The sequence below is a fragment of the Protobothrops mucrosquamatus genome, unplaced genomic scaffold, assembly GCF_001527695.2.
Source record: "Protobothrops mucrosquamatus isolate PMUCROS unplaced genomic scaffold, P.Mucros_1.0 scaffold2543, whole genome shotgun sequence".
Lineage (NCBI taxonomy): Eukaryota > Metazoa > Chordata > Lepidosauria > Squamata > Viperidae > Protobothrops > Protobothrops mucrosquamatus.
The window spans coordinates 94,192-106,691 of NW_015388603.1; the positions used below are offsets into that span (position 1 = coordinate 94,192).

General features: G+C 50.4%; 1 protein-coding gene across 1 annotated transcript in view; it reads right to left on the minus strand.

Annotated features, from left to right (window-relative positions):
* Positions 1–2,000: 2,000 nt before the first annotated feature.
* LOC107295872 (radial spoke head protein 3 homolog B-like) overlaps positions 2,001–12,500 on the minus strand; it is an 18,862-nt gene continuing 8,362 nt past the window's right edge. The window contains exons 5-8 of the mRNA XM_015825207.1: positions 10,937–11,140; positions 7,900–8,062; positions 4,974–5,060; positions 2,001–2,311 (exon numbers count right to left, since the gene is read on the minus strand). Coding sequence (XP_015680693.1) covers positions 2,001–2,311; positions 4,974–5,060; positions 7,900–8,062; positions 10,937–11,140 — 765 coding nt within the window. The remainder of the gene's footprint in view (positions 2,312–4,973; positions 5,061–7,899; positions 8,063–10,936; positions 11,141–12,500) is intronic.

The window sequence follows — 12,500 nt, forward strand, 5'->3', positions numbered from 1 at the left end:
TTTGTTTTGTTTTAAAGTCTCCAGCCTATTGTATCAGCAGGGGTTTGGTCCTTGTGCCTCTAACAAGGACGGCAATAGGCTGGGATAGAACACACTCTTCTAAAAGAGTGCAAATGACCAGCTGTCTGCAAGGGGTATAAATCCTTCCCTTCCCCACCGTCCAGTCAGAGCTGAAGAAGCTTCTGGGAGGAGAAGCGAAACGCCTTCAAAGGAAAAACAAGAAAGTCCAGTTGCCTCTTGAAAAAGCATCTTTGGGACAAGTATGACTTGGATGACTGAGAATCTCCATAGACAACATCTCTTAACACAATTTATATAAATGTATTAGAACCGTCCCACAATTGGTTGACCCCCCTCATTCTTTGGGGCAGCCCCTCAGATGTTGGAAGGCCGCTATCATGTCCCCCATAGTCCTTCTTTTCAATAGATTGCAGATCCCGAGTCCTGCAACTGTTCCTCATATGTTTTGGCCTCCAGCCTCTTCTCTTTGTAGCTCTTCTCTGCACTCTTGTTTTTAAGAGTCTCAACACCTTTTTTTATATATTGTTGAGACAATGCCACTGGAGGCAATCTTCTCTGCAAAGAGAGCTCCATTTGCTAGGAGCCTGGGAAACCAAGGGCATTTGATGGGGACGGGATGGGGGGGGGGGGAAGAGGGTCTTCAGTACCTGGCCAACAAAATTTGGGAAACTCCCATCCAGTTATGTGTTGTTCCTTATCACGGCACGTGGTAAGGAGAGATTGGACAGCCGTTTGTCTAGAATGGGATAGGGCAGGGGTAGGCCACCTTGGCTCTTTTATGACTCGTGGACTTCAACTCCCAGAATGCCTGAGCCAGCTGTGCTGAGGGGAAACGGAGAGGTTTCCAAGCTGAGCCATGCTGGCTGAGGAATTCTGGGAGTTGAAGTCCACGAGTCATGAAGGAGCCATAGTTCCCCCCTGCCGGCTCAGGCATTCTGGGAGTTGAAGTCCACGAGTCATAAAAGAGCCAAGGTGGCCTACCCCTGGGATAGGGTTATATCCTTCAATCGGAATAAAGCTGGGACCTTGGAGGTCAGCTAGTCCACCCCCTGATCAAGCAGGAGATCCTGTACCCTTTCAGATAGGGGGCTGTCCAGTCTCTTCTTAAAAACTTCCAGTGTTGGAGCATTCACCGCTTCTGGAGGCAGGTTGTTCCACTGGTTAATTGTTCTCACTGTCAGGAAATTTTCTCCTTAATTCCAGGTTGCTTCTCTCCTTGATGAGTTTCCATCCGTTGCTTCTTGTCCTGCCTTCAGGCGCCTTGGAGAATAGCTTGACTCCCTCTTCTTTGGGGCAGCCCCTGAGGTATTTATATAAAGCGGTACTAATACTTTGCATGATCTTAATAATAATAATAATGTTGATAAAGTTGGAAGGGACCTTGGAGGTCATCTAGTCCAACCCCCTGCTCAGGCAGGAAACCCTGTACCATTTCAGACAAATGGCTGTCCAGTCTCTTCTTAAAAACTTCCAGGGTTGGAGCATTCACTGCTTCTGGAGGCAGGTAGTTCCACTGGTTAATTGTTCTCACTGTCAGGAAGTTTCTCCTTAGTTCTAGGTTGCTTCTCTCCTTGATGAGTTTCCATCCATTGCTTCTCGTCCTGCCTTCAGGGGCTTTGGAGAATAGCTTGACTCCCTCTTATTTGGGGCAGCCCCTGAGATACTGGAACGCTGCTATCCTGTCCCCCCTAGTCCTTCTTTTCTCTAGACTGGTCAAATCCGTTCTTCCTATATATATTTTTTGTCTCTAGGCCCTTAATCATCTTAGTTGCTCTTCTTTGCACTTTTTTTTTTTTGCACTCCTACTTGAGCAGGGGGTTGGACTAGAAGACCTCCAAGTTCCCTTCCGTTGATGCTGTTATTCTGATCGGAGGCGGTGAGCCTTCAGCGGCACGGCTGTGGACGCCGTCTTGACCTTTAGGATCCCACCCCCCCTCCCATCCCCAGGGGCCCATTTCTATTTTAGAGGCTCACCGGACTCATTGGGGCTCGGACTCCGGAGCGCCGTCGGGCTGCTCGGCTGGGCCTTGATCGTTTTCCGGCTGGCTTGGCGCTTGCAGCGGTTCTGAGGTTTCGGCTTCACCCGGACCGTCTGCCTGGCTCACCGGAGGCTCGGCCTGGCCTGAGTCTTCGGGCTGGTCAGGAGCCCCCAGCGGGCCCGAGGGCTCGATCAGCAGGGAGGCAGCGGCCTCCAGCTCCTCCACGTCCAGGTCAGTCAGCTGGGGAGCTTCGGGCCAAGCGCCCTCTTCGAAGGCCTGCAGCCTCATTTCCACCACGTGTTGAATTAAGCCTAGAGGAGGGGTGCGGTTGGGCTGAGAAGCAATAGCAGCAGCAAGAGCACTTATATACCGCTTTAGAGGGCTTCACAGCCCTCTCCAAGCGGTTTACAGAGTCAGCCTATGAGCCCCCCAACCATCTGGGTCCTCGTTTTATCGACCTGGGAAGGACGGAAGGCTGAGTCGATCTTGAGCCGGTGAGAGGATCGAACTGCTGGCAGTGGGCAGAGTTTAGCCTGCGATGCTGCATTCTAACCACTGCACTACCAAGGCCCTTCCTTCCTTCCTTCCTTCCTTCCTTCCTTTCCTTCCTTCTCATTCCCAGCTCTTCCCTCCCTCCCTCTCACTGCCCTTCCTTCTCATTCCCACCTCTTCTCGCCCTCCCTCTCACTGCCCTTCCTTCCTTCCTTCCTTCCTTCCTTCCTTCCTTCCTTCCTTCCTTCCTTCCTTCCTTCCTTTCCTTCCTTCCTTCCTTCCTTTCCCTTCCTTCCTTCTCATTCCCACCTCTTCTCGCCCTCACTCTCACTGCCCTTCCTTCCTCTCTTCCTTTCCTTCCTTCCTTCCTTCCTTCCTTTCCTTCCTTCCTTCCTTCCTTTCCCTTCCTTCCTTCTCATTCCCACCTCTTCTCGCCCTCACTCTCACTGCCCTTCCTTCCTCTCTTCCTTTCCTTCCTTCTCATTCCCATCTCTTCCCTCCCTCCCTCCCTCTCACTGCCCTTCCTTCCTTCCTTCCTTCCTTCCTTCCTTCCTTCCTTCCTTCCTTCCTTTCCTTCTTTCCCTTCACACTTAGACTTATATACCGCCTCATAATGCTTTACAGCATCTTCTGAGTAAGCATGATTCTCCCCAACAATCTGGGCCCTCATTTTACTGACCTTGGAAGGATGGAAAGCTGAGTCAACCTTAAGCCAGTTAGGAATAAACTGCAGGCAGCGGGCAGAATTTAGCCTGCAATGCTGCATTCTAACCACTGCACCACCAAGGCCCTTCCTTCCTTCCTTCCTTCCTTCCTCCCTCGCTCCCTCCCCCCCCCCTCCCTCCCTCCCTCCCTCCCTCCTTCCTTCCTTCCTTCCTTCCCTCCCTTCACACTTAGCACTAGCACTCAGGCTTATATACCTCTCCGTACTGCTTTACAGCATCTTCCGGGTCAGCCTATTTGCCCCCAGCCATCTGGGTCCTCATTTTACCGACCTCGGAAGGGCGGAAGGCTGAGTCGACCTCGAGCCGACGAGAGGATTGAACTGCTGGCTGTGGAATGCAGAGTTTGCCTGCAACGCTGCATTCTAGCCAGTCCACCACATCGGGGCTCTTATAATTAATTAATAAATAAAGAGATAAAACTATGAGGTATTTCTGAAATCCCTTCACGAGATCCTGCAAGGACTTTGGGGATGGCCGTAACTAACCACGACCCCTCCCCATCTCCTAAGGCAGTCACTTTGCCATGGAGCAAGTAGGGGGCTCTCTCCCATACTGGAGCCCTAGAGGGGCCAGGGGGGAGCAGTGACCCTGGAGTAAGAGCCCTTGGGCAGTGGAAACCGTGACTGCATGTGTGTACAGGTAGTCCTCGACTTAGGTCCACAAATGAGCCCCAAATTTCTGTGGCTAAGTCAGACAGTCGTTAAGCGGATTTTGCCCCATTTTACGACCTTTTTTTTTTGCTGCCGCAGCTAAATGAATCGCTTCAGTTGATCAGTTAATAACCCGGTGGTCCAGCCTTCAACTTAAAAGATTCTCTTTCTAGTCCAGGGCTTTTCAACCAGGGGTACGGGTACCACCTGGGGTACATGGGCACCCGGCAGGTGGTACGCGACCATCCTAGAAAAGTGGTAGCTGGGGAGGGGAATGAGCTGAACCGGTGGCAGCACCGCACAAGCCTGAGCGAGAGACGGCTGGAGCTGCAGGGCTGTCAGGGCTCAGCGGAAGCCCCAGGATCAGCGCTGCTTTCCAGCTGATCGGCGCTTCTTCGGGGCTGTCAGGGCTCAGCGGAAGCACCAGGATCAGCGCCAGGCTCCAGCTGGAGCTTGGCACTGATCCTGGTGCTTCTGCTGAGCCCAGAAGAAGCGCCGATCAGCTGGAATGTTGCAGCCTCTCCAGGGTCTTGTGATTTACATTCAGATGCTTGGCCACTGATTCATATTTATGACGGTCACAGTGTCCCAGGGTCATGTGAAGTGACCAAAACCTGCTGCAACCACCCAGCAGACGGGGGGAATAAAAACCAAACACCCCCACCCCACCCCCACTGCCAATCCTCAACAGAAACGCTCACAACAATGAAAACCTCGGACAGGAGGAAGAGCGTCGCTGGGCGGGCAGGCAGGTGTCTTGCTCGGCTGTGGCTTGGGGGGCACTTTTTTCAGTGCCATTGTAACTTCCAACAGTCACTAAGCGAACTGTTGTAAGTCAAGGACTACCTGTACTTTATCACTTTTTTCCTTTTTTTTGGTTTTGGGTCAAGTTTTTGACACCTTGCTAGGCGACTGGTGGTACTCGGATGTTGCCGTATCCTAAAAGTGGTACAATGGGTGAAAAGGTTGAAAAGCCCTGTTCTAGGAGACCCCAGCCCAGCCCAACTCTGTATTTACTGAGTGTGGGAGGGGTCAGTTAAGGGAGAGGGTCCTTGTTTTCTTTGGACAACATGTGATGGCCCCTCACAGCCCAGACTCTCACTTACTATCAGCAATGATTCGTCCAAGGGACCTTCTCTCCAGCAGCGTCTCCATCTTGCCCATTATCCATGGGATGAAGCCCGTCTCGATGTCTGGGGGGGGTAAAAGAGCAGGCGTTACCATTGTAAGGCCCATCATCCCTGGCCGGTGTGGTGCCCGCCTGATAGAAGTGAATGAAAGGTCTTCAAATTTTAAAATTGAATCTGCTGTGGAGGGGAAACCTCACTGAGTGGAGAAACAAGCCTGTCTAAGAAGCTGCAATAGGGAACCAGGAAATGGTAGGATAAAGGGAGGATGTAAGATAGGCACGTAGGCAAAAATCAGCCAGAATGGGAAAAGAAAAAATACAAGCTGTAAAAAAAACAGCCACCCTTGGAATCCTGCATCCAGTTTTGGTCACCACGATGTAAAAAAGATGCTGAGACCGTAGAAAGAGTCCACAGAAGAGCAACAAAGATGATCAGGGGACTGGAGACTAAAACATATAAGGAACAGTTGCTGGAATTGGGTATGTCTAGTTTAACGAAGAGAAGGACGAGGGGGGACATGATAGCAGTCTTCCAGTATCTCAGCGGCTGCCCCAAAGAAGAGGGAGTCAAGCTCTTCTCCAAAGCGCCTGAAGGCAGGACCAAAAGCAACAGATGGAAACTCATCAAGGAGAGAAGCAACTAGAACTAAGGAGAAACTTCCTGACAGTGGGAACAATTAACCAGTGGAACAACCTGCCTCCAGAAGCGGTGAATGCTCCAACACTGGAAGTTTTTAAGAAGAGACCGGACAGCCATTTGTCTGAAATGGTATAGGGTTTCCTGCCTGAGCAGGGGGTTGGACTCGATGACCTCCAAGGTCCCTTCCAACTATTATTATTATTATTATTATTATTATTATTATTATTATTATTATTATTATTATTATTATTATTATTATTATTATTATTATTATTATTATTATTATATGGCTCGCCAGGGAAAATTAGCTGAATGGGATAACTGGAAAGGCAGATTAAACTGAAACACAGGAAAAAAAACCTAAGCAGCCGTAAAATATCCCCAACACTCAAAACAAGCAATTGAATATGTCTAATAGCTTATATTATTAATGTACGTGTGAAGCATGTTTAAGGAAGGTAGCAGGAAATATGCAGGAAGCGGTCGGGAAGCGTGTAACCTCACAGTACCTCAGCCAATGGGGAACAAAGAAGGATGTGGCGGCCGGGACAGGGTTGTATAAAAGAAGGGAATATTTTGCGTTGGAACTTTGGAGAGAACCAAGCTTTGATAACTTCTCTCCCCGCTTATTGCAATAAATGAAAAAAAAAAGGCCTTCACGGACTCTTGGCTGGCTATTGTCAGTTGAGCTTGCCTCTGGTCACGAAGGAAAGTAGCCAGGAGCACATAACAACTCCATTGACCCACAGATCACCAAGGAGCTGTGATGAAGTTACCCCTGTTATGATGTAATTTGTACAGTGATGTCATCAATCGTGTGACATCCATCCCCACTACCCCATCACCCATTGCCACATAAGGACAAAGCAGACTCTGCAGAATCACAGAATCACAGACTGGAAGGGACCTCGGAGGTCTTTTAATCCAGAGGTCCCCCAACCCCCGGGCCGTGGCGCACTAGCAGGCTGTGGCCTGTTCGCAACCGGGCCGCTGGCTGGCGTGCACGTATGCACAGCTCAATTTGCAATTGAGCTGGGGGTATGTGTTGCATGCGTGCTGGCCTGCCGCTCACACAAGTTGAGTTGCGCATGCCTGTGCACGCCGGCCTGCTGCTCGAGTGGCCTGGTTCCCCTCTCCCTCCCCCCCAGCTGGGCCACCAAGCCACGAAGGTTGGGGGCCGTTGTTCTAGTCCAGGGGTAGTCAACCTTGGCTCTTTTATGTGCTGGCTCAGGAATTCTGGGAGTTGAAGTCCACGAGTCATAAAAGAGCCAAGGTTGACTACCCCTGGACTAGTCCAACCCCCTGCTCAAGTGGGAGACCCTATCACATTTCAGTCTCTTCTTAAAACCCTCCAGTGTTGGAGCACCCATAACTTCTGGTGGCAAGTCATTCCACTGGTTAATTGTTCTTGCTGTCAGGAAATTCAACTGGCCCAGAATGGTGCAGTGCTCCCAGAAATGGGGGGTGGGGGTAGTGTTCCTATGTAACCTCTTGATTGCGGGATCTTACTTCGGTTTCCAATTTAACACTAGGCAAGGTGGGAGGCCTATAAATTTAATAAATAAAAGAAACAAAATCTTGAGGTCCAGAGTGAATTGCTACGATGCCTGCTAGTGTCATCATTTTGCCATAGAAAAGGGGGGGGAGGGGTAGAAAACGGAGGGAATGGAAATTTGCAAGAAAGCCGTTCACGGACCATGAGAGCCTGCCCCACGTCAAGGTCATTGCCGCAGGTGCTTGATGGAGATGTGAACTGTTCCCATAACAAAAGAAACAGTACGGTTGGACAATGTGAACACCTGGTGGGTGGGAATCTATCTTTTAACTAAGCTCGCTTCACGCGGGAAAACTCAAGAGCTGGTTTTGCTTCTTCAGTTCTGAAATGCTGTACCCAATAAAGTTTTAACCTGATGGGCCTTAAACGCCTTGAGGTCTGCTAGTCAGACAGTTGACGCTTGACTTTTTTGACCACCACCTCCTGGCAGACATTCCTAGTGCAAGCTTTTTCCTTTAAAAACAAAAAAAAAACCACTTGTAGGAATGGGATGAACTGAATTTACAGATGGAGAAATGAGAAAATTTTGAATTCCGCAAATGGAAAAGGTTGAAACTGACCGGTCCCTCCGCCTGTGCTAGCACTGGGGATTAAATCAGGATTCCAAAACACAAAAGACTTCAAGCTGGCTCTTTTCCAATTCTACAGCCAGGCAGCCAATTCCCAGCACTGACCAAGGGAACCCTCTCTCCCCTCCACCCCCAGCACCTCTTTCCACCGGATCGTAGAAGTATCCACTGTCCCGAAGGCTGCCGAAGACGGACGGAACGAGATCCGAAAGATAGCGCTGGGCGAAGGTGCGAGCGGCGATCTTCTCCGCCGTTTCTTTCTCCTTCTGCAGCATTTCCATCTGCTGCTTTTTACGGCGTTCCTGCAGAGGAAAGGAGATGGAGGGTGCAGCCGTGGCTCCCTCGCTGTGTCCAACTAGCTCTTCAGCCACTCCTGCCCTTGCCAGCTGACTCCTCTTTGACTAGAGCTGGCCACTCCAGAGGCGTTCTTCCCTGTTTCCATGTTTAACATCTCCCCTCTGTCATTCCCAGACCTCGAAAGGGGGAAGGGGCTGGCATTCAAGGCCCCTTCCCAAGGCATCATCACCTGATGGGCTTCCTATCCACGCTTGCCCTGCACAACGGAAGCTCCTGGCGTACCTGGGGCAACGTTGTCCGGATTGTGATCCAGTCTGGAGCAATGTTTCTCAAGCTTGGTACCTTTCAGGCATCTGGACTTCCGCTCCCAGAATTCATTGCTGGCTGGGGAATTCTGGGAGATGAAGTCCGTACGTCCAAAAGCGGAGGAACACAGATCCTCGGAGGAACCCGGGGGCACTTGTGTTCGAACATCAGGAAGCGTCCGGAGTGCGGAGAGGGCCACGTCTCCTGGAGGGAGACCTCCTGATAGGCTTTCTGCCAAGCCCTCTTCCGAGAAGAGCCGCCTTGGAGCACCAGCAGCCACGTGGGGGCTTGGATTCCACCCCCTGAAAGATGCGGGGGAGTTTGCCCGTCTCTCAAATAGCCTCTGTAAGCAACACCGTCCTTTGACCCCAGAAATGGGAGGAGGAGGAGGAGGAGGAGGAGGAGGGGAAGGAGAAGGAAGAGAAGGAGAGGGAGAAGGAGATGGTGATGGAGAAGGAGAAGGAGAAAGAGGAGAAGGAGAAGGAGGAGGAGGAGGAGAAAGAGGAGAAGGAGAAGGAGAAAGAGAAGGAGAAGAAGGAGAGGAAAAGGAGAAGGGGAAGGAGAAGGAGAAGGAGAAGGAGAAAGAGAAGAAGGAGAAGGAGAAGGAGAAGGAGAAGGAGAAGGAGAGGAAAAGGTGATGGGGAAGGGGAAGGAGAAGGAGAAGGAGAAGGAGAAAGAGAAGAAGGAGAAGGAGAAGAAGGAGGAGAAGGAGAAGGAGAGGAAAAGGAGATGGGGAAGGGGAAGGGGAAGGAGAAGGAGAAAGAGAAAGAGGAGAAGGAGGAGAAGGAGAAAGAGAAGGAGGAGAAGGAGAAGGAGAAGAAGGAGAAGGAGAGGAAAAGGAGATGTGGAAGGAGAAGGAGAAGGAGAAGGAGGAGAAGAAGAAGAAGAGGAAGAGGAAGAGGAAGAGGAAGAGGAGGAGAAGAAGAAACATCTTACAGCAGTTACATCCTTCCTACAGTTGGGTGGCTGGAAAAGTGGGAAAAAGGGCTCGTTGGTGGGTGTGGGGCGCACATTCCTAGCCTCACTTGGGGCGTTGGGATCCTAAGCACCACACAGCCTTTTTCCCCCCTCCCAGAAACTGCTGTGGACTGCTCCTAAGGATGGAGGTTCCACGTACTGATTAGAAAAAATAGATCCACCTCGACTTCCTGTCAGCTTTGCAAGTTGGCACTTCCACCAGTTGCCAAGGACCAGTTTTGGGTCAAGAGATGACCGGCACTGACCGTCAAACCGAGAACTAGCAGTGGGAGCAGGGAGGGGGAGTGCTGCCCCCTTCCTTTAGGCCAGGGTTAGGCCACCTTGGCTCTTTTATGACTCGTGGACTTCAACTCCCAGAATTCCTGAGCCAGCCATGCTGAGGGGAAAGGGAGAGGTTTCCAAGCTGAGCCATGCTGGTTCAGGAATTCTGGGAGTTGAAGTCCATGAGTCATGAGGGGGCCATAGTTCCCCCATGCTGCCTCAGGAATTCTGGGAGTTGAAGTCCACGAGTCATGAAGGGGCCAAAGTTCCCCCATGCTGGCTCAGGAATTCTGGGAGTTGAAGTCCACCAGTCATGAGGGGGCCATAGTTCCCCCATGCTGCCTCAGGAATTCTGGGAGTTGAAGTCCACGAGTCATGAGGGGGCCATAGTTCCCCCATGCTGCCTCAGGAATTCTGGGAGTTGAAGTCCACGAGTCATAAAAGAGCCACGGTTGCCTACCCCTGATCTATCTATCTATCTATCTATCTATCTATCTATCTATCTATCTATCTATCTATCTATCTATCTATCTATCTATCTATCTATCTATCTATCTATCTATCTATCATCTATCTATCTATCTATCTATCTATCTATCTATCTATCTATCTATCTATCTATCTATCTATCTATCTATCTATCATCTAGGTCAGGGGTAGGCAACCTGGGCTCTTTTATGACTGGTGAACTTCAACTCCCAGAATTCCTGAGCCAGCCATGCTGAGGGGAAAGGGAGAGGTTTCCAAGCTGAGCCATGCTGGCTCAGGAATTCTGGGAGTTGAAGTCCACGAGTCATAAAAGAGCCAAGGTTGCCTTACCCCTGCTTTAGGCCCTGATCCCACCCAGGATCGGCCTGAAATCCTTCCCACGGGAAGCTTCTGACCCAAACCAGCATTCTCCCGCTCTCCCAAATTCCAGATATTTCTCTTAACGGCTACAGCTGAGCCCAAAATGGGTGTTACTAAGTGAGACACTTGTTAAGTGAGTTTTGCCCCATTTTACCACCTCGCTTCCGACGGTTGTTAAATGAATCACTGCAGCTGTTAAGTTAGTGACACGGTTGTTCGGTAAATCCGGCTTCCCTGGTCAGAAGGTCGCAAAAAGGGATCACGTGATCCCAGAACACTGCAACCATCCTAAATAGGATTCAGTTACCGAGCTCCTGAACTTTGATCACGTTATCTGGGGGATGCTGCGACGGTCGTAGGTGTGAAAAATGGGCGCAAGTCACTTTCTTCAGTGCCGTCGTAACTGGGAACGGTCACTAAGCTGCTGTAAGTCGAGGACTGCCTGTAAAAAGGCTCTGCTCTCTTTCTCCCCGGCCTGTGCGTACCTTTTCTTCTCGGTGTCTCCTCTCCTGCTCTTCAAGGCGCTGGACCTCAGCGAGTTCTGCCGCCCGCATTTCAAGGAAGGCGTACTGGTGCGCCCGCAGATTGGCCAGTTCCTCTTCTTCCATCACCTCCAGCAAAGCCTGCTCGATCGTTTTGCCCACCAAAACCTCAAGCATGGGCTTGACTTCGATATCAAAATCGAAAAGCTGCGGGAGGGAAAACAAAGCCGAAACGGGGAAAATTTATTCGGTGGAGGAGGAGAAGAGATTTCTGGGGATAGTTTTCTGCAAAAAATTCCCCCCCTCCCCCAAAAAAAGTTTCTGTGAAAATCCCCAGAGAATCTTCTTCCCCATTAGGCTGTCTAAAAACACAATGGAAAGCAGGTATAGATAATCCTCCATTTACGACCAGAATGTTGTCATTGAGCAAAAAGCGGTCTTGTGATTCCTTCGCTCAATGACTGCAATCTTGGCTTTTCCAGTTGCAGTTATTAAGCGACGGCATGGGTCTTTAAGTGGAGCTTCTGGGGAGGGGGCCTGGGCCTCCTGGCATGGTGGGGAGGGGTGGGGAGAAGGCCCAGGCCTCCCCACGCCACTCAAGCGCCATCCCCATTTTACAGGGGACAACGAATGTGAGAACAAAAATATTTGCTCAATGCTCCGTCATCCAGGTGAGGCTTGTCCCAAAGGGGCTTTTTTCCAAATGGCAACTGGACATTAAGAAAACCAAGATCATGGCATCCGGCCCTCTCAATTCCTGGCAAATAGATGGGGAAGAAATGGAGGTAGCGACAGATTTTATCTTTCTGGGCTCCAAGATCACTGCAGATGGGGACTGCAGCCAAGAAATTAAAAGACGCTTGCTCCTGGGGAGGAAAGCTATGGCAAATCTAGACCATACTAAAAAGCAGAGACATCACCCTGCCAACAAAATGGCGTATAGTCAAGGCCATGGTTTTCCCAGTTGCAATGTATGGCTGTGAAAGATGAACCGTAAGAAAGGCTGAGCGCCAAAGAATGGAGGCCTTTGAACTCTGGTGCTGGAGAAGACTCCTGCAAGTCCCCTGGACTGCAAGGCCATCCAACCGGTCAGTCCTAGAGGAGATCAACCCTGACTGCTCTTTAGAAGGCCAGATCCTGAAGTTGAAACTCAACTACTTTGGCCACCTAATGAGAAGGAAGGACTCCCTGGAGAAGGGCCTGATGCTGGGAAAGATGGAGGGCAAGAGAAGAAGGGGACGACAGAGAATGAATGAGGTGGCTGGATGGAGTCACTGAAGCAGGAGGCGTAAGCTTCAATGGACTCCAGAAGATGGTAGAGGACAGGAAGGCCTGGAGGAACGTGGTCCATGGGGTCGCGATGGGTCGGACATGACTTCGCAACTAACAACAACAACAACAACTGGACTTTCTTGTTGTTTTTTTCTTTGAAAACATTTTGCTTCTTATCCACCAAGCTTCTTGAGTTCAGTTCTCATCCAGAACTGAAGAAGCTTCTTGGAGGAGAAGTGAAATGTTTACAAAGAAAGAAACTCCCCCCCCTCCACGAAAGTCCAGTTGCCATTTT